Here is a 21,784-nt window from a genome sequence, read left to right as displayed (position 1 = left end):
CAAGGTCACCTGGGAATATTACCTTGGGGTCTATTCTTAGCCCCTGAAGCATCTAAACTTATTGGTACACCATTAGAACGAGTCTCAGTATGACCAATGTAACAGTTAAATGCTCCATATAGACGCCCCAACTTCAACATCCCTCAGATCTTAACAATTCTAGCTCAGCTACAAATTGCCCTCAAAGTGTAGCTACTCTGTCTTCCTCATCACTTTGTTTCAAAAAGCAGAAAGCCTGCGAAGGTAGAGAAGCGCTGGTGGTCCCCATGGAGGGCGCCGTTGCCCATTCTCAGCCAGACTTCATCTCCTTTGGCCAATTTCAGCACTGCATGGTTGCTGGATGTATCTGACTTGCCCTTTGTTTCATAGCTGGGAAGAGAAAGAAGAACACACTAGTTAATCTTTGCAGTGCGAACCTCGGTCTTGAGCATAGTCTGTCTGTATCTTCCCCAATGCTTTATGGGGGCTCATGTGTTCTCTAAATGACGTGCAAGGGGAAATAGCATGAAACACTGCTAGAACTATCCAATAAAACCCACCTCCTTTGTTCCTTTCCCTTGCCTCTAGATTATCAACAACCATCACTATAATGGCCTTAGAAGCCGTTCATAAACATCTGGGTTCTATGTAGAGGAGGGCTGGCCCTCTTACTCCTGTTCAGACTGGGAGCATACACCCAGGATTATCTTACCAAGCTTCTCTGGACTGTCAGATGTGGAAGAAGGAAAGTTCTACTAGCTTTGAATGCTAACATAGGGTCTTTATTATAATAATTTATTTCCTTCTTGCAGATCTGGAATCTGATATTCAACAAAAATTCTGTCAACCTCTCTAATGTAAATATATTACATTTGCTAATAGCCAGACAGTAGGCAATGTAGAATTAAATACTAAGAGCCAGAAAGATAAAGATTATTTTTAGAAAAGGGCAAACAACAGGTCACAAGAGTAACAGGCTAAAAACTGTCCAAAAACTGTATTGGATGTGATTCACTAACATGTGTCACTGAATGGGAGCAAGCAGGGAAAAGCCTTATGTGTCTGGGTCTAAGGAAATTGCTGCTGAAGACCTGGTCATGTTAGAAAGACTTGGGATATTTGGCTTAGTCCTCAGATCTACACCAGCAGGAAGTGGAACATGAAAAAAAAAAACCCTAAAACTTACCACACCACTTTGGATGTGACCATAGAGAAAGGTAGAGGGAAAGTATCCCTCCAAAGGATAGAATCAGAAGCCAGAGAGAAACCCAGCTGAAGGGTTGATTATGGAAAGGACTATTCATCTCTGAGTTCTAGCTTTGAACTGGTGCAGAGTCATCTCCCATGGAGACCAAGACAGAGAAGTGTGTCCTATGAAATGAAGGAGGAAGAGCTGGATGGATGTTTGAAAATCAAAGGTTTGGAGAGGGCTAGATGTTCACCAGAATTCCTTCTCTCCTTATTATGGTTTTGATAGAAAAAGCCCCCACAAGCTTAGTTGTTTGAGCATTTGGTCCCCAGCTAGTAGAATGTTTGGGGGGGGGGCTGTTGTGGAATCCTTATAAGGCAGATCCTAGCTGAAGTAAGTATATTAAAACAGTACTCTCTTGAGTGCACATCACCCCTACATCCTTCCTACTTCCCCTGTCCCTGGTCCACTGAGATGCAAGGAACACTACCATATGCAGCTCCAATAAAGAACTCATTCGTGCCTTCTTTGCTGTGCTAGACTGAATCCTCTCAGTCTATTAGACAAAATATATCCTCCCTTAAGTTGCTTGCTCACAGAGATGAGAAAAGTGGTGAATGCCTTCCTGCACACTGACTGCACTAGTTTCTTGCTGATCTTGAGTTGGTTAGCTGAGGTGGGGAGCAAGGGGATAAATAAAGGGGTTCTCATGAAGAGCAAAAAGGCTGCATTAGGCTGTTGATTCCCAAACTCTTCCCTGTCTGTAAGTCTTGCTCTATTCAAGTTATGGCCACGTTCACGGGACCTGTGATGGAAGACACCACCTACCTGTACATGCTGAAGACTGTGTTGCCATTGTGCATAAGGTACACATACACTTCCTCTACGTCCTCATGCTTCATCATGCTGAAGGTGAAGAAATACACACCTGGAGAGGGCAGGGATTGACTCATTCACTTATACGTGGATGGCAAGTCATGTGACCTCACACCTGGCTTTATTTTCTCGGCACTGTGTAATTTCTTCTCAGCCTGTTTGTATGGATAGCCTCTCATCTGCTCACCTTAGAAGTGCTCTACTTGGAACTTCCCTGATTGTATTTTTTGTCTATACTTACTAAGATTTTAAAACGTCATTACTATGATGAGTCAAACATGACATTAAAATGGACAACTGCCTTCCCCAAAGGTTAGCCAAGGTGATGAAATATTGGAACACAGAGTAAATGTTTCATAGCCCTAAAGAAATGGCTCAGGAAATTATTCACATGACCTCTGCAAATGAGTAAAGTAGTGTACTGGCTGGTTTTGTGTCAACTTGAGACAAGCTGGAGTTATCACAGAAAAAGGAGCCTCAGCTGAGGAAATGCCTCCATAAGATCCAGCTGTAAGGCATTTTCTCAACTAGTGATCAAGGGAGAAGGGCCCAGGCCACTGTGGGCGGTGCCATCCCTGGGCTGGTAGTCCTCGGTTCTATAAGAAAACATGCTGAGCAAGCCAGGGGAAGCAAGCCAGTAAGTGACATCCCTCTATGGCCTCTGCATTAGCTCCTGCTCACTGATCTGCTTAAGTTCCAGTCCTGACTTTGATGATGAACAGCAATATGGAAGTGTAAGCTGAATAAACCCTTTCCTCATGCTTCTTGGTCATGATGTTTTGTTCAGGAATAGAAACACTGATTAAGACAAGTAATGTGTAAATAAAAATATCCAATTTTAACCCAGCCACACTGTTTCTAAAGGTATATTCTTACTGATTTCCATGTTAAAGTTTTTGAAATACTAGCTATCCAAGAGAAAACCCCAAAAATATCTACAAAAGAAAACTAAAGAAGCAATGGGCCATTCCTATTTCTTTTCAAAGATCTATTTGTTTTCTATGAAGCTATCAGCTCTAAGGCTGTCATAATTCTTCCTCTGATGTTGAGCCAAGTCATGAAAGAACAATTATGCTTTGTGAAGTGTCAGGAATATATATTTGATGGCACTGAATGATGTTCATTCACATACCTAGAGATTGGGTCATAGATGAAAGTCAAAGACAGATGAAAAATAAAAGACTTCAAGAAATAACTTGTAGGTGTTGAGTGTTTTACATTTTATAAGATTTCATTCCATACGCACATGACTACTTTAAATACTTCCAGAAATAAATTTATAATCAAAATGACAGCAAAAATACATTAGTCTTCCTTTTTAAAGTGATGCTATAAATAAAAATAGATTGCAGAAACACTTTAGAAAGAGCAGATTAAAAAACCAGATGGCACATAATAGAACTCTTAGAATTTCAGAAGTGGACCTGTACTATATTACCATGGAGCTTTCTTTGCAAAGGAAGGGGAGGTCCCACCCTTGTGCTCTGGGTTTAAGGTCTTTGTGTAGCTGCAACTGCTTTCTTTGTCTTATCGATCTTAAGAGTGGGAAAGATGACCAACAGTTTGTAACCATTGGTGATGCTAAGAATTAAGTAATCCATATAAGGAATCAACTGATATCATCAGAATGGTGTCCAACCAGGAGAGCTCAAGAAACTTTTAATCCTTATTCTTGGACTATAACGCCATTGAACTCAGTGAGATTATTACCCCAGGATGGCCAGGCACTTATGTGTGGCATATATCATGATTTGAAAAAATTGTTAAAGAAAAAATTAAAGCCCTCAGAGCAAAATTAAACACTGACTGATGTGTAATAATAGATTTTTCTCTGTAGTCACATGCCTTAGGCCATTTCTCACTTAAATGGGGGGGGGGGAATAAACCTAAGCACACATCAAAAGCATGTGTGTTAAGCCTAACACACACACTGCATTCATTAGGATGTTTTATATATATATACCTGGAGGGTAACAAAGAAAACTGAAAAGCAGAAATTGAAAAACTGTCAAATTTATGCAAAGCTAGAGCACTGAAGAAAGTCAATGGAGTTCAGATATGTAGAGGTGCAACCCAAGACAGCAGGAGGCTGGACAGGGCTTTTGAGATCTGGTGAAGTTGGATCTCGACTCCTCCCTGGTGGAGAAAGAACACTCTTAGGTGCTGAGAGGATGGTCCTGGGGTCACGCCTACAGAGGCAGTGTGCTAGAAAACAAAACATAGGATGCTAAAGTGTTTCTGCAGTGGTGAGGGTGTGATGTCAGGATGTGCCAGCACAGCCAGGTTCCTGAAAGCTGGGGAACTTCCAAGCTGGTTCAGAAGTCTTCCTCAGAAGTATGCAGATGCAGAGGAGCCATCTGTCTCAGTGGAGAAAGCAGTGGAGGAGCCCCACTTACGGATTTTGTTATAAGAATGTTATGCAGTGTTCAGCTGATATCCCCAGGAGGCCTGCTTTATTCTGAAGAAAAAGTGGATCTGGAGGAGAGGGTGGGTGGGGGTTGGGGAACTGGGAGGAGAAGGAGAGGAAAAATGGTGGCCGGGACATATTCTATGAGAGAAGAATAAATACAAAGAAAAACAAGAAGAATCAGTCCCCTCGCAGCAAGAGGAGGCACTGAAATATCACATGTTCAAGACTGCCTGAGTTCCTTCCCCTGCTAATAGCTGACCTAGGAGAAGCCAGTTCATTCAGTAGTCAGCTACTGTCGTAAAGTATTGTTTTTTTTTTTTTTAATGATTTATCTATTGTATTTAAGTACACTGTTGCATTCTTCAGACACACCAGAAAAGGTCATCAGATCTCATTACAGATGGTTGTGAGCCACCATGTGGTTGCTGGGACTTGAACTCAAGACCTCTAGAAGAGCAGTCAGTGCTCTGAATCCCTGAGCCATCTCTCCAGCATCTGACAACTACTTTTGAAAAGCAGAAACAACAGCAATATCTACCCAGTGGATAGCTAGTACTGGAAGGCGATGTTCCTGCATACTAGATAGATAATGTTGCCAAATGTTCCATCATCCTGAGTTGTAAATATACCCAGCAGGCAAACAGCACTGCTATAAAACAGAATTCAAAAGCCTATGGGAGAAAGATCCAGGTTAGACAGGGAACTAAAAACGGACATTGGGAAATCCTGATTATTTTATTTTCCCAATAGTTGTGACCAAATACCTGACAAGAAGAAATTCAAGAGAGGAAAGGTTAATTTTGGCTTACGTGTTAAAAAAGGAATGTATTCTATTATGGCATAAAAGGTATGGCATCACCAGCATGTCACATGACTCGATGCCTCTATAGCCAGAAAGCAGAGAACAGAAAGGACATGGAGCCAGACAAAACCTTTAGGCCTGCCCTAGTGCCTCTAACAAGACTCCTACCTAAAGGTGTCACAGCCTTGCAAAACAGTGCCACCATCTGAGGCCCAAGTGTCCAAAGGTGACCTCACAGGAGGTCATTTTACATTCACCCACGCTGTCTGCTACAGGTCTCCACAGGCTCATGGCTGTTTAACAATACAAAATTTATTCACTTCAACTTTGAAAGTCTCTACTGCCTTTAACAGTCATAGCTCTGGTTACAAGTGTTCTTCTAAGAATCAAGTTAGTCTCCTAACTGTGAATCTCTGCACAGGCCAAGGCCAAATTACACATTTGTAGCATAATGACACAGAATAAATATTTCCACTCTAAAGGGAGGAAAAAAACCTACTAGGGAGAACAGCAAACCCTACAGCTCCCTCCCAGTCTGGGATCTGGCATCTGAGGTAGCATCGTCTGGTTCTGAGGGGCTTTGGCTGCTCCGCGCTTCCAATTCTGCTGCCCATAATATACGTGGCTTCTCTCAGAGAAGATCCACTCTATGCCTGGAACTCTCCTTGCTGGAGAACCCCGACTTTTGTAGCAAGTCCAGCATCTCCAACATTCTAGCGACTCTGTTGTAATAAGCTTCACCTCCAGAGCTTCATGAAATGGCCTATCAAATCCTCCTCGTAGGAGCTCTGGCCCTGAACACATTGCATGGCTTTGGTGGCCTTCTATACTCTTGGCACCAAACCACAAAACAATCCACAATCCACAATGGAGAAAAAAAAGCCATGAGACTAATGCTCCCAACTTCTACTGTCAACTCAAAATATAGGCTAGCCCACCTTGCACCACAGCCAGAGTAACCTTTATGTGCCTTTGAGGCTGACCCCGGGAAACACTTCCCTGGGTGGCAGTATTGGACCAATAACCTCTTCAGTTCCCCTGTTAGCTCCTTCTTTAGCTCTACATCCCTGTGAGCATTCCGTCCTTCCAAACTGCCACCAGACACCTCCACTAAGCCCCACTGACATCATTCTAGGACTTTTGTGACTTGCAGCTCCAAACTCTTCCACATTCCTCCTACAAAGAAACTCCAAACGCTTGAGAACTACGAAGTCAGGCTGACCACAGTAATGGCTACCCTTCTGAACCATACCAATTTTCTGTATACCTTTTCTCATTGCTTTTAATGAATACTTGACAAGAAGATCCTTAATGGGGGGGGGGTTATTTTGGCTTACAGCTTAGGAAAGGATACCATAAGTTACTCCTTGGAAAGCTAGGCATCAAGAGCATGAGGCGATGTCACATGGTTTCTGTAGTAAGGAAGTATAAAACACATAGGGAGTGAAGCTAGGCCTGCCCTCAGTGGGCCTGTTCCTTCAGCAAAACCAACCCCTAACGGTCCACTGCCTTCCAAAATGGCCACCAGTGGGGACCCAGTATCCAAACATACAAGCCTATGGTAAACAGTCCACATTCAAACTACAACACTAACGGATTCTGACTAAATTCCCAAACCAGTGACAGTGCTGTGCCCAGTGGATTTATTGATTTTGGTAATCAGATTTTAGTTACCTTAAAGGTAGGTATCAAAGGAAACAGAATAAAGTGGGTGCGAAAATTTGGCAACATTTTGTAACTTTTATAAGTCAAATAAAGTTTAAAAAAATTAAACTGGGGTTTTTTGTTTGTTTAGCCTTGCTTTTAATCAGTCAACTGTCCAGACATTTCAAAGACTTTGCTGACCTCACAGGGAAATAAATGGTTCCCTTTTCTAACAAGAGGAATGCATGGATACATTCAGTATATGTGTATATTCATGTGTGTGTGTGTGTGTGTGTGTGTGTGTGTGTGTGTGTGTGAAGTCATTACATAAAAATTTTAAAAAAGTATTTGGCAAGTCTTTCTTTAAATAAAACAAATTATAATCAGAATGTAGAGTATGCTAGATTTTATGTAATAGGATTTAGTATATTTTTATAAACTGTAAAATGTTTTGAATTTTCCACTCAATTTTTAATATTAGAAATAGATGAAGCATTTTTTGATGTAGTGACAAAGGAATACAGTTACCACACAGTCAACTCTGAGAATTATGTTTTGGGACCTTTGAAACGGATGTGTCTGGGCTCTCTCAAGATTACTTTGTTCCGTCCAAATAGAATTTAACAATCTTTGCAACCATAGTCATTGTTTTGGCTCTTTTTTTTTTTTTTTCTCCATTCAGATTTTAATGGACTTGCCTGGCATTTGGAAGACTATATGAGCCATTTGCTTTTCTCCCCCTGTTCTTTCCTCCCTCCTTTCTCTCTTCTTATTCTCCCTCCTTTCCACATCCCCTTCCTTCCTCTCCTCCTCCTGCCCCTCTCTCCTTCCATCCATTTTCTCCTTCCCTCCCTGCCTTTCTTCATCCCAGTTCCTTCTCTCGCCTCACTGTCCTTCTCTCCCTCCTGCCTGCCTTCTCTTTACAGTGGCCTCAGCCGTTGACTTTGGCATCTCACCTGATACAGGGGCCCCAAATCTACCAGTCATGACATCAAAGAAGTTTCCAATGTTGGTCTCCACGCTGCTGAAGATGATGCCACTGTTCTGATTGCTGAAGTGAGTGGCCAGAGAGGCCATGAACGCAATCTAAGGATAGAGCTGGGGGTCAGTCCATAGGCAGTTGGTCATGAAGAAAAACATTCTTACACACATAAATTTTTATTCAATATTACCTGTGATGGTAAGCTTAAATATAAATACCAAGCAGTAGGCAAATAAGTAAGTGAATTGTCATCATGTAAAGTGGTTTATGCTTTGTGACATTAGCCTGCATTAACAGTTCTAAATACAACTAAAAAAACTACTAGGTTTCAAAAGATACTTTTATAAATATCAAAACTTTGTTATCAAGTAAAACTGGAAAATTCCGCATAAAATTCTCAGGCTGTAGCTATTAGAAGTACATTAGAAGCCTGTCAAGGGGGTAGGGAAACTGGCAATTGAACAACTTCTTAATGTTGCTAACCCTAGGAAAAACATAAAAAGTAGGAAACACAAGATTGCTACGACTTAATCTCAGACTTTGTTGCGTGTGTCTTTGTAGGTGGGGTTGTTCTGTCGTCAGACTGAGAGTAATGTCTGTGAGAGTATGCACAAAATGGCTAGTAAGGTGACTGCACAGGTAAAGATGCTTGCTATTAGGCATGATGACCTGAGTTTGGCTCCCAGTAATCCCATGATGATGAAGAGGACCAACTCCTCCAAAGCTGTCCTGTCCTCTAACCTCTACCCATGTGCCACAGAAGGAGTGTACCCACTCCGAATAAATAAATGTAATTTAAAAATTTTTAAAAGAACATTCACAAAATGACTACTGCCTGGACTCCTGGAATAGTAGTTTCATGTGAAAATGTTCCTTTCTTATTACAGGTACAGTTTTTGCATGGGAATGTGTCAGTTTTATATCCATAAAATATATTCATTTTAATGTTATAGAGTTCTATTATTTATGTGAGTAGAAGTGTTTATGAAATATTGCCATTCATGAAACAGTGGTCAATAACACTGTATGCTCATGCATGTCTAAGAACATTGGCCGGACTTGGTATAACACATGCTGTAATTCTAGCAGCTCAGGAAGCTGAAGCAGCGATTCACACCCGTGAGTTTGGGGCCAGCTTGAGTTTCAAGTTGCCCTCTGTGACTCTGAATCTCGTGCCACTGAGGGCCTCCATTCTTAGAAACACAATTTAGTTAAGTTACTCAACTGTATACTCTAGTGACAGCCTCTGAACTTGTTTTATTTTGCACACATATGTTTATTATTTTTCTTTACGATAAAAGGGTATTGTATGGATCACCTTTAAAAAGCAAAAGAGATGTTTGCAGTTATCCTAAATATAGAAGTAGTTAAATAAAATCAAAAATCTATCTGACCATCGGGAAAGCAAATGTTAGCATAATTTTGCATAAAATAAATATCAAACAAATTGGAGCAGGAAATTCAAGAGAACCAGAGAAGCAGTTACTCTGAGCAGCCCCACCTATGGCTTGTGCCTAATCCCTTGTGTTTAAGAAATGTTGACAGCCTCAGCTCAATCCATGAGAACGGCTACTCTAAGAAACTTGCTGCCAGCTCCAACCCAGGGGATTGGGGAGTAATGTGTCTATTTGATATGACATTGAGTTTCCACTTACATCTGAACCTCAAATTTCTGTGTCTCTTCAGTTGAGAACGAGTCATGGCTTTTTCTCCTTTACTGCTGTTGCTATTGTTATTGCTACTGGTGTTCCAAAACTATAATCTGAATAATTAAAAGGGCTTTAGAACGACTCTGTCTATCAAGAAAGAGTATTAAGTATAGATTGTATAATAGTATTGATAATAGTATTGGAGAACATTTGAAACTCAGTGGTAATCCTTTGAAAATAAATGGGCGTGAGAACAAATTCTTTAACATCCAAAGGATGTCCAATTCCCTTCTTTTTTCCTATGCTCTCCTTCCCTCCTTCTCAATTTTTTCTTCCTAACTTATTATTGTTACACACATAACTTTGCAAATGTATAAACATAATCTGCTGGTTCCTTTTACTGTATATCTGTTCAGGATTGGATACTTGGTATGGGATAACCAACTAGGGGCTCATCCCTGGAGAAAGCTGAATCTCGCTGTGTCTATGGTTAGTTGCCCGAAGCTCATTGTCTAGGATGGGAGCCTAAGAGAGTCATTCATCCTGTGTGAGCAACTTGTCTGTCAGGACTATCATTGCTCAGGCAGGAATATGGCTGATGTTTCATGGGTGCATTTCTAGGAGACACAATCTTACAGCAGACTTCCCGGTCCTCTGACTCCAACTATCTTTCTGCCCCTCCTGTGATATTTTCAGAGCCTTAGGTGTGGAAGTTGTGTTTTAGAAGGATGGGTCAGCTGAGGATAAGCAGCTCACCAACATTCTGCATTCTGACCAGTTGTCTTCACAAACATCTTAAGTCCATCTTCCATAAAGCAGGAGAAAGCAACATCTCAAATGGCTGTATCGTCGTGTTAAAGTGCTTAATTAATCAAATATAATTAGTGCTTGTGGTGTTCTCCATTAAATTACCTATCCTACAAGAAGACTATATGTTCTGTGTTGCTGGTTTTCATGTTTCTCCAGAAAACACCTTAGCCAAGATGGCTTCCTACCAACTTGTTGATTTGTATTGGCATATGAAATCCAGAGTGTTAAAATTATTAAACACAATTTGTTAAGAATTACCCATGAGCCTCACAATAAGGTCTAGTAACACACGGGACATCTTAGTTTATACTTGCATAAGAGGAGCTCAGAAGATTGATGCAATGTGTCCAAGAGTAAGCATCTCTGTATTTGCCCAAAACAAACAGCACTTTCCACTGATCTTTCAAACAAGAACAGCTTTGTATGCCAGTTCTCAAAGAGTCTCTTTTGCTACAGAATTTTCTCCCAGATACTTAATTTTAACCACTAACGGCACTTTAAGGAAGACACATTCACCAGACACAACCTGAAAAACAGCAATAAAACCTAGTTTACCATGTTGATGCAGATGTCTTCCAGGAGAATCTGTCTTTAAGTCATAACAAACTTAGACTTAATAATTTTCCCCGGTGGCCTAACCTCAACGTTTACAAATTTTAGATGTTGTAAGAACTATAAAGATGAGTTAAAAGAGAAATATAAAAACGCATACAACCATAAATGGGTTATGGTTCTATAATAGATTTTCAAACCTCGTGCTGAGAGGAGCATAATCTGGTCTAGCAAATTGAATAACTCAAAAATAAAATGTCTCCCATGGACAGAAGAGTCTGATGTAAAAAAATTAAATAAAAATTAACTATGAAATCTGATTTAAGAGAATCAATGTCAATCTACAAAGATGAAATTCTACTACATAAACTGGCAAATCAGCAAAATAAAATATACGTAGATGCTTAGCCATTCCGTTTATATACTTAACTATTTCAGTGTTCAGATTGGTTAAAACACTCTGTTTAACCCATGGTCTTATCTGGAACATAGGGTATGAGTTCATATTTATGGTTGCGTCGTATTTGGTCCTATGAGAGAGTTGGATTTCACACACTAGGTAAATACCCTGTCCTAAGAATGGTCTCAAATCTGTGCTTCATAGCACAGGCTGGATGTGAAAATTCTGCCACATACATGAGCCAAGTGAGACAGATTTCTTCACAGGGAGCGAAGGCTTGTTCACTGAAACCTTTTGGTCCCTGGTCCCTAATGTTCAGGGAGGGTTAACAGTCAGCCAGAGAGTGGTTTACCTGCAGTTCCGGTGGCACCCCTGGGTAGCCCTTCTCTCCTTTGGGGCCATGTTGTCCCCGTTCCCCTCGAGGACCCAAGTCACCTTTGTCTCCTTTCTCACCTTTGGCCCCTTCATGGCCAGTGGCTCCATTATTTCCATTGTTCCCATGGTTTCCTTTAAAAGTCAGACATCACATGAGAAAACTTGGTCACTCCTCTTGGAATATATTTTTTAGACAGACACAGCCATTCCTTCAAAAATATCCCGACTCAGTTGTAAAAGGAGAGCATTTATCATAACCCTGACCACAGTACCCACAGGACATCAGATAGACTCTTATACTAGGCTCTGAAAATAGTGTTAGAATTCAAGACAGCAAAGCATGCTTTTCTGTGAAGCAAGGAATGAAGGGAAGCTTGTATAGGAAACTCACCAGAACATCATCATGGAACACAGTGAAGATTTTAAAAGCACAAACCCACTGGTGCTAGAAAGTCTACATTTTAGTAATGGTCCATTCTTATCAAATTATAAAAATATTTTTAAGTGATCAATGTTATAATTAACCTTAGTGATATCTTTAAGCATAAGTTCATAAATAAATAGGGGTGGCAAAGCACTGTTTCAGTGCGGGTCATTATGTGCTTATATATTATATTTATAGAGAAAAAAAGTAACTGTTTTATCTGTAGTCATTTATGTTTCCTGAGTGGATGAGAAATGAGTGATCTTTGTGCTATTTTGTATATTTTTCCATCCCCTTCAAGTTTTCTATCAAAGGTTTGAAGCGACTTTATAACTGGTAGAAAAACTCATAAAATATAATCATTTGAAAATCAAGAGTCAGGTAGTGAGTTCAAAGGTTGAGTTTGTGTCCCCAAACCTCCTTGTTTTCATGTTTGCTAGCCTTCAGGCCCTCTTGTATATTATCTTTGACCTGTCACTGAACCCGGTTTGCAATGCTTTCAGACCAGCGGACTTTGACCATTAGGTTAAAGTGTCCTGTCACAAGGCACTTCTAGTGGGAAACATTTAACCAAAGTCATCAAACCTCAGAGGGGGTCAAACAGATTTCAGAAGGGTCTAAAGATCCTTTGCTTCTCATCATTGACACTGTAAATCACTGCCTTTGATGAACAAGACAAAGGTTTGAATATAAGGCATGGGTTTGTCTGTTTATTATTTTTTTCATTACAAATTTGGTTTTGTAATAATGATAAGTGAGAACTTATCTACAAGTGTAAGGAAGTAAATATTTTCATAAATATTGACATCAGTGAGGGAAAACAAAGCAACACAACACTTTGTCAAAGGAACTCGGTCAAACACTTCGTGGTTTTAGACTCTTTGGGGGTGGGGCAGGCAGGGGGTGTGCCCTTTCCCTATCCAATTCATCACAGTAGTACTCTACCAGAGCTCCCTTGAGCCTCAGAGCTGGGACAACATAACCCAGAAGGCTGACCATGGGCCCAGAGGAACAGCAATACTTACCACGTATTGTAAGAGACCTCACAATCTCTTTGGGGTCACCTAAGACCATCGGCATTATTAGATATTTACATTATGATCTGTGACCAGCAAATTTACAGTTACAAAGTAGCAATGAAGTGATTTTAAGTTGGGGGGGGGGGTGTCGCCACAGCAGGAGGAACTATATTAAAGGGTCCCAGCATTAGAAAGGTTGAGAACCACAGCTCCAGGGGGACCTGATGAGCTCAGAAGCATTCACTGTGCTGTTGTGTACTGCTAGGGGTCAAAATGTATCCGTGAGACCAAGAAAGGCACGAAAATCAGCTGAGAAGCAATGGAGATTGGCAAGATTAAAATCAAAACCAAAAACAGACAAACAAAAGAACAAAACAACAGAACAAAAAACAGCCTAAACCTAAAATGACAAGAACCTTAACACTCCTCAGTGGAGGTCGGAGAGAAACCCAGCAAACCTCCCTCTCTACCTGCCTCTATTTAATAAGGTTTGAGAAAGTTGTGGAGTGATTTGTAGAATACACTAGTGTTGTGTAGAACACACGGACATACTGGCTGCTATGACGTAGATAAATGCTTCCCCAAAGTCCACACATGAGAGGCTTGTTCCCAGTATGGTGCTGTTGGGAAGTGGTCTGGTCTAGTTGGAGGTTAGAGGTCACTAAGGCAAAGGATGTGAAGTTTGATGGAGGTGGAAGGAACCTCTTCTGCTCTCTCACTTCCTGGCCATGGAGAGGGGAATGGCTTCGGTACGCTAGAGTTTCCCCCATCCTGAGGCAGTGTCTCACTATAGTCTCCAAAGTAGTCTTATCCAGGCAGAAGAGAAACCTCCAGACATGAGCAAAATAAACTTCTTCCGTAAGCTAATCATCTCAGGTATTTGCAACAGTGACAGAAGGGGACTGGATCTTAGGTGCTGATGTGTTTCAGTTCCCAGTAAGTGGTCCTGTCCACAGTGGTGAAAAGCCCCGTTCCTGTAGCCTTTTGGAATCGTGGAGTAGTGTAGAGAATGAATGCTGCAGAGTTTCACTTGAACTAACCTAAAAAACCCAACTCCCCTGCCAAGTTCTTTATCATTGTACCTTTCCCTGCATACCCAGTACACTTCAACCCGTATTCGTGTTTGCTCCTGGCTCCTAGTTTGGACCCAGGCTGCTACTGAAATAGCAGTACAACTTGTGTGTTCTTACCTGGAATGCCAGGAGGACCTGGGGGTCCTGGGGGCCCTTGGTAACCACGGAATCCATAATCTCCATGACAACACTTGCTGCAGTCTGGGGGCAGTCCTCCAGCTTGTGGAGACTTTAAAACAAAATGATGGAAAAAAGAAACTTCAGGTAAAGGTATTTGAGAGCACTTAAGAATGTTATCACTTCCTCTGGTCTTCACCCTTAGATAAGTTTAACTCACAGTCACATTCAGAGAAGATCTGAATGCTGGACTATCTTTGGCGTGGAGGCTAGGGGTTAGTTAAGGCCAGTGAGTGAGCAAAGATACAGGAAACAGAAATTCCACAGCAGATGTGCCTCGATGTAATTGTTCCCATGTAGAGAGTAGCAGCCTTGGTCAGCAGCTGCCCATGTCAATTTACGACAGCAAAAACAGCCTCTCATTCTGAAAAAGGACACAGAAACCTCTTCTTTCTCAATACCCAGAAGTCTTGGGTACAGCTGCAAACAACCAGCAACGTCAACACAGCCCTTAAACACCACAGCCCTCATCCTGGTCGTAGTAATTCTGTCTCTCCACTTTCTCAGACCTCTGAAGCACACACACTGCTCAGGAGACAGAGTATACATTTGCTCAATTAGTTGCTAATTGAGAAGTAGAAATACAGCTATCAGACACAGCAGCTGGTTTTGAGATTCACGTGCTCCTCCTTGTTGAACGGCCAGCTAACATATGTATAACCTCATTTGCTTTCCTAGGATGACTACATCCAAAATCTACACTCTTGATAGTTTTCAAGAATACAATACACTGCTATCGACTGCATCTGTCCGATGGCTTCTTATCATCTACACACTGAGCAGTTTTAACATTTCACACATCCCTCTTCTACAATTAAAGTCATTACCTTACGGCGTGAACTAATATTTAGTGAGCCCAAATGGGTACTGAGTATGCAAAGCTGTGACTTGCAGTAAAAAGCCTATTGACAGAAAGAAAACCTTAAAGCCTGTGCTCGCTGTGAACCAGGGAACTGACTGGAGGGAGAGTCAGAACTTGTAAAAATTTCTATTCTCATCTACACTGGCAACCTGCCTTTTGATTATGTCATGCAAAATACTTGTGGAAATTTTCCTAGACACCCGCTATAACTCAATGGTTTTGAAAACAGCACGTTGTTGCTAAGGGATTCACTGGGAAAAGAAAAGGAGGGGGAAGTGGAGGGGGAGGGGCAAAGGTAGGGAGCGATGGGGGAGGACCTTAAAGTTTCTGTTCTCTCCCCAACTAGACATCTTCCCTGGAGCAAGCTGGATCATGTTACCTCATTGTACATTTCTACCTCACTTTCCGTGGTTGGTCTCACAGGTGTGGTCACTGTCCTCCCTTTTCCGTTAAGTTTTCCATAAAACTATGGAGGGAACAGCCCACCCTGGTATACACCTTCTGCCAACAGAGTTTAGAAGTCAGCATTGAGGGATGAAGATCTCAAAGCTGCAGATAACTCTTAGCTTTGCCTCTGCCAAGACCAACCGCAGACAGGTAGAAATGATTAGTTGGTAAGGAAAGAAAATCAACTAATGCACACAATCAGAGGAGAAAACACTCAGAAATCAAACACCACAGCTAACCCCACCTGCCACACATCTCAGTAGCGTGATCATTTCCTCCCGTGCTTTGCAAATGTGAAATACAAAACCCCAGGACATCCAGAGTTTGGCCAAGGATGGATTTTGTGGATAGAGAAAGGGGGAAGGGTATGGAAATCCTTGTGTAAGGACATAATGAAAATACTTAGAACTGTTAGAATAACCACTGCACTGGTCCCTGATCAGTTCTCTGTGGCCTTAGAAGAGTCATCACTCCCAGACTCCAGTCTGAATTGGCCCTGTTTGTTTTCCAGCTCTAAGATGCAAGCAAAGATGCTATTTTGTTTAACTTCCAAGAACAACTTCAAAAGAACCTTAAATTCTGTCGTGTTTAAACAGTTTTACTACATTTATTGCTTTATTGTACGTGTGGGACATGCGATGTGGCCATCAGAGGACAAACATAAGAGTCCTGGATAAGAGACAGTTGGGCTTGTCAGAAGGTGCCTCTGTGTGTGGATCGGGGTCAGACAAGAGGGAGCTTTCATTTGTAAAAGTCTAGTGTCCGAACACAAGGAGGTGGTGCTCCTCAATACTTGAGCTAACAAGGATGAGCAGTGAATGTACAAGCTAACAGGGGTAACCCCAAAAGCACAGAGCTGCCACCAGAGCAACAGAGTCCTGGTTCTCATGGTTGGGTGCCTCGCAAGAACCCTCCTATGGCATTCCATTGCATGTTCCCCACCCCCTCCCTGCCTTGCCTTTCAAGGTCTAGTCCAGAGGGAAAATTGACTAGTGCAGTGAGGAGGGATGCAGGGAGGGATGGACAGATGGAAATCAATATCAAGGGGGAGAGATATTTGCTAGTGTGTGTGTTGGGGGGAGGGGAGACCAGAGATCAATGTTTAGCGTTTTTCCTCTGCCACCGTTTTATAAGACAGAGGCACTGAACCTGAAGATTGCACATTAGGCCGACTGGCCAGTGAGCTTAGGGATCTGCCAGTCTCATCGAACCTCCTCCCTCCACTGGTACTAGGGTACAGGTGCACAGCCTCGCCTGGCTTTTTAGGTGAGTGCTGGAAAGCCGGACTCAGGTTCCATGCTCGAATAGCAGGCAGAATAAGCCATTACGTTTTTGACGGACTCAGACTTGGACAGGATGTGGGTTAGACATTTTATTCTCACTAAGAAAGAATGTGCATATAGGAAGTCATTATCCATGATGCCTTAAACGTGTCATCCTCCTTCCCGAATCTGGTCACTATACGATAGAAGCATGCAGATGAGCAGCCTAAGAAGAAAGGGATATCTATAAAATAAGCTCCACCCACTTTGCTGGAGACCTGGAGGCAGATCAGAATTATACCATTAATTGCTAGAGAAAAAGAACACACAATTCCTCTGCTGGGGAAACAAGATGGTAGGAAGAGGAGGAAAGTGGGAAGAGAAGAGAGGCTCCAGTTGAGAAAATGCCAGAAAAAATAAAACTAGATATGTTGATCTCTTCCAGATCCAATCCATCGGATGCTATAGCCAACCCCTTTCCTGGGACACAAATGTTATGACCTCAGTGCTTTAACAGACAGAACTTTCTAGAGTGAAGTTATGTCAGAACTCCTTCACTAGTTAAGAGTCCTTCCTTGGCGGATACTCAGATCATCTGCAGCCACCCTGTGTAGCTCAGGGTCCAGACACACCAGCTCCTTACAGGTTCCTTCAGTGTAACACTGCTTCTTATCTACTGCTCTCCAAGCCTCTGCTGTGGATGGTCATCTTCTTGTCACCTTTTTTTTTTACTTTATTATTCTTTATAGACCCAGTTAGCAACATGATTCTTGCCCCCCCCCCCCCACCCAGAGTGTTCTTTGTACATTGACCTTGTTTAATCACACGGAATTTAACCAAACATAGTTAATAAATTAACAACAACAACAACAAAAGATTAGGTGACTGTGAGTGAGGTACAGTGATTGTCATAAGGAATCCCATTGCTTTGTATAGTAATTTTAAAATGCAACAAAAGGCTACATGCAAATAAGAGATTGAAGGAGATGAATGAATGAATGAATGAATGAGAAGTGAATGAATGAACAAATAAATACTGACAAAATTTTGTTTCTAATAGAGCATCTGAAGGTGGCTTAAGTGTACTTATGGTCTCTGTGTAATGGTAGAAGCTGGGAAATGCTTGGGGAAGAATTGTTGGGGGGAAAGAAGAGTTAGCGTAAGAAAGAGGAAAGAGGAAGTGGGGAGAGAAAAAACTTCTCATGGTCCCAAACTCAATCTGAGCACTGGTATCTACTTGTAGAGAAATGGTACCAGAAGTTTCTGGCATGCTACTGGCTCTGAATCTTCTAAGTAGCTTAAGTAGGTCTTTATGTGAAAATGCTTCAGGAATTCAGGGCTGGAAGACTAGAATGTGGAGTGGAACAGAACCATAACTGGGATTTCAGTAAACTGGTGGGTGTTGGTTGCCAGGAGATAATGAAAGACAACCTGTAACACCCTAACAGACAGCCAGGAAAGACAGCATTTATCTGTCCAGCTGAAAAGCTCATTGAAAAAAACATCAGAGACAGAGAAAGTCTCTAACAGAGGCATTTTGTTTACAGCTCCCCTTGACAAAGCTCCTCTGAGGGACTGTACCATGCAGTCCTCTTGGTTACGTTGTCTCACCATGCAGTCCTCTTGGTTACATTGTCTCACCATGCAGTCCTCTTGGTTACATTGTCTCACCATGCAGTCCTCTTGGTTACATTGTCTCACCACACAGTCCTATTAGTTACATTGTCTCACCATGCAGTCCTCTTAGTTACATTGTCTCACCATGCAGCCCTCTTAGTTACATTGTCTCACCATGCAGTCCTGTTAGTTACATTGTCTCACCATGCAGTCCTCTTGGTTACATTGTCTCACCATGCAGTCCTGTTAGTTACATTGTCTCACCATGCAGTCCTGTTAGTTACATTGTCTCACCATGCAGTCCTCTTAGTTACATTGTCTCAGGCTGTGTGGGATTCTAGTCTGGCCACGGGACCAGATGAGACTTATGAGTCCCTGGCTGGCAGGGTTAGATTGCAACTATGTGAGAAGATCCAAAAGCTCTACAGATCAGACAGGCAACTGGTTTTTGTGGTAATGTGCAATGCTTCAAACATCGTGCAGTCTAAAGTAAGCCTAATTCCCATTCCACCTAACTTTGGAAATTTTCATGCTTAGGCGCTAAGTACAAAGAAGTTTCTCCCTGTTTTTGCTGATTTTGACTAAGTTGAAGTTTGGTGATTCTCAACTTACTGCACCAAAACCTTTACTCACCCCTTTGCTATCTAAAACAGTTAATGTCCTGACATGCTCAGCTTCTGCCCCAACAAACAAATCAAGTTTTGTCATCCAGAAACACTGTATGATACAATACAGCTTGTAATTTAAATATGCTGATTTTTTGCTTTCTTTCCTTTTAATGCTTTTATTCTGTTTTTACCAAAAAAAAAAAAAAAAAAAAAAAAAAGTTAAACAAGAAGTCATAGCAACCTAGACTGCTCCAAAACAAATAAACAAAACTGGAGAGAAATGTTACAGAAAACTCACAAATCCAAGTAAAGCAGGCTTAACAGTTTTTGGCAGAGGCAAAAGACAGCTTCTCCCTGCTGGAGAGGATTAAAAAGAAACCAGTTCTCTTGGAATCAGCAAATAATTATCTACAGCAATGCATGTATCCACATAAGTCAGCCATGGTGGTTTGGTGGTTTTTTGTTTTTTTTTTTTTTTTTTTTTTTTTTTTTTCTACCACAGCATTAAAAAAAGAGGGAAAAAAAAGTCCCAACCCAAAAGGAAGCAGACTCCTCTGGATCCCTACTTTCATGAGACAATGCTATGGCCACTCTGTCCCAGCACGTCATGCCAGCGACTAGGAGTCCCTGTAGAATCCCAGGACAACCCAGAGATGCTCCCAAACAGTTTATCCAACTGCTCACGAGCAATGTCCTATGTCATAGCAATGTCCTATGAATCGTAGTTAAAACAACAGCAACAACAGTCATTATGCTTTTCAAAGAAACCCTTAGAAGAGAATTCTGAGTACCTGGCCCCAGAATGGGTTGATCTGGGCTAGGTCCTCTACCTCAGGGTGCGGAAGCTCATCTGGTCTCGGGGATTTTAGGTCTGCAGAAGTGTTATTATCCACAGTCCCAGTTTTAGCATGGCTCACTTTCTCCCTCCTGGAGCCGCTACGGCCAGTCTGCTGGTGGCTCTGCACTATCCTGGCCACCGCTTTATTCGTCCTTCTGCTCACCTCCATATATTCATCTTGACACAGGCAAAATGGGAGGAAAAGCAAAGCCAGCAGGTGCCACCAGATGATCTGCCTCTTGAGCATGGCTCGCGCGTGCGACAAATCGACAGGGTCTCCCGGGGAAGCTGAGGCAGGGCTGCAGGCACCGTGGTCGCCTCCGGGCAAATGGCAGGTTTGGAGATGAGAGCTGCAGCCGGCCGTGTGGTTTTATACTTTTGGTGTGTAATAAATAAGGCTGCAGTCATGCCAGAGTGACAGCAGCTCTCCTCCCAGACAGAACAGCCCCCATTCATCACATTCCTGCACCGCAGGCAAGACGGTTTGTGTGCGCAGCGTCCAGTTGGTGGGGTTCATAAATGTCACACCTTGGCATGCTTGTTTTGTACGAGACTGAAGAAAATGTACACAACCAGCTGGAAACAGAGTGCGTGTATCCAGTGGTTTGCCTTCATGATTAGACATGGAAAGGCTGTGCATTTGTGGACTAAAATGACTCTGGGGAGGGGGGAACACTATCTTTATGCTTGCCAGGGAATTCAGCTCAAACTGTATCAGCTCCTGCGATCACAGCAGGATCCCGTTCAAGTCAGTGGAGGGAGGTATTGCTTTGCACCGTAGGTACTGATCACAGTTTTGCCCTTTGGGCCACCACAGGCAGCTCTTTCCTCTTTCCAGATACCAGCAGCAGCCTACAGATGATCGACCAGGAAAGACTGACCTGAGTTCAAGGCTGACTTTGACCAAGATATTTCCTCATGCTAAGCTCCATTGTCTTTGCATCTCTAAGAGCTAACGTTAGAAACCAGATGTTTCTTGCATCTGAGTTCTTGCTAGATGGAATGCAATTTACCTCCTTGTTGAGAGACGTTCTCCTCTGGCTGCTTTCTACATAGGGAGTGTTGCTGCACAAATCCAGAGCAGCAAGGGAAACACCAAACCGGATATACTATTTGAAATACCTCAGCATTACATCATTTGTTACAGTTCCTATACTTTTATCGATCAAACCAAAGAACAAAAAGGTACTCCTAACCTCCTTGGGATAATAAATTTAAAGAATTAGTAGCCTTGCTCTTAAAATTGCTCTTGTTTACAGATCATTCATCAATATTCCCTGGTCAGAAAATTATTAACCCTGCCCCCCACCCTTGAGACTTCCTAAGCTCTTAAAGAGGACATTGAGTGAGCTAGATTCTGGGTGCTTGAGGGAGGTTCTAGAAGACAGTCAAGGCATATAGAGAAACCATAGTTTCATGTAAGGCAGCCAAAGAGAGGAAGGGAGGAACAGCACCACTGCCCTGTTGCAGCAAATAGGGCTTGAGAGACATATGCTGCCCTGAACTGGCCAAACTGGCAAATATTACCTTGGCTATTCCTGGCACTCATCACCTGACCAACTGCCTCCAGAACCCACATGAATGCAAAGAAAGTGCTGGGGGCTAGTGACAGTCTTCCCATGAAATAAAACTCCCTAGGTCACAATAGAAAAGGTTAGGGGTCATAATTAAAGCCAGTCATTCTTACATTCTTGTCAATGATAACCTGGTTCTGTGGCGCGCCAGCTGTGCTGGAACTGTCTTCCACGAAAGCTTCTTTGAGCTTTGGTTTGAGTGTAGATAGCACAGA

General features: G+C 42.2%; 1 protein-coding gene across 2 annotated transcripts; it reads right to left on the bottom strand.

Annotated features, from left to right (window-relative positions):
* Positions 1-209: 209 nt before the first annotated feature.
* C1QTNF3 (C1q and TNF related 3) lies at positions 210-20,242 on the bottom strand (the record flags this gene model as incomplete). 2 transcript variants are annotated; one of them, XM_080933772.1, is made up of 6 exons in its annotated part: positions 210-369; positions 1,997-2,096; positions 7,857-7,986; positions 11,646-11,800; positions 14,302-14,413; positions 19,949-20,242. In XM_080933772.1, the coding sequence occupies 6 exons, from the start codon at positions 20,240-20,242 to the stop codon at positions 210-212; spliced, it is 951 nt and encodes a 316-aa protein (XP_080789898.1). The 2 variants fall into 2 exon arrangements, with proteins under 2 accessions (XP_080789898.1, XP_080789899.1); XM_080933773.1 differs by having other exon boundaries at positions 20,159-20,242.
* Between the last annotated feature and the right edge of the window lie 1,542 nt (positions 20,243-21,784).

The sequence above is a fragment of the Micromys minutus genome, assembly GCF_963924665.1.
Source record: "Micromys minutus genome assembly, chromosome: 20".
In the NCBI taxonomy this organism is placed as follows: domain Eukaryota; kingdom Metazoa; phylum Chordata; class Mammalia; order Rodentia; family Muridae; genus Micromys; species Micromys minutus.
Note: the sequence above shows the minus strand (reverse complement) of the source record. Positions and strands in the feature narration are given on the sequence as shown.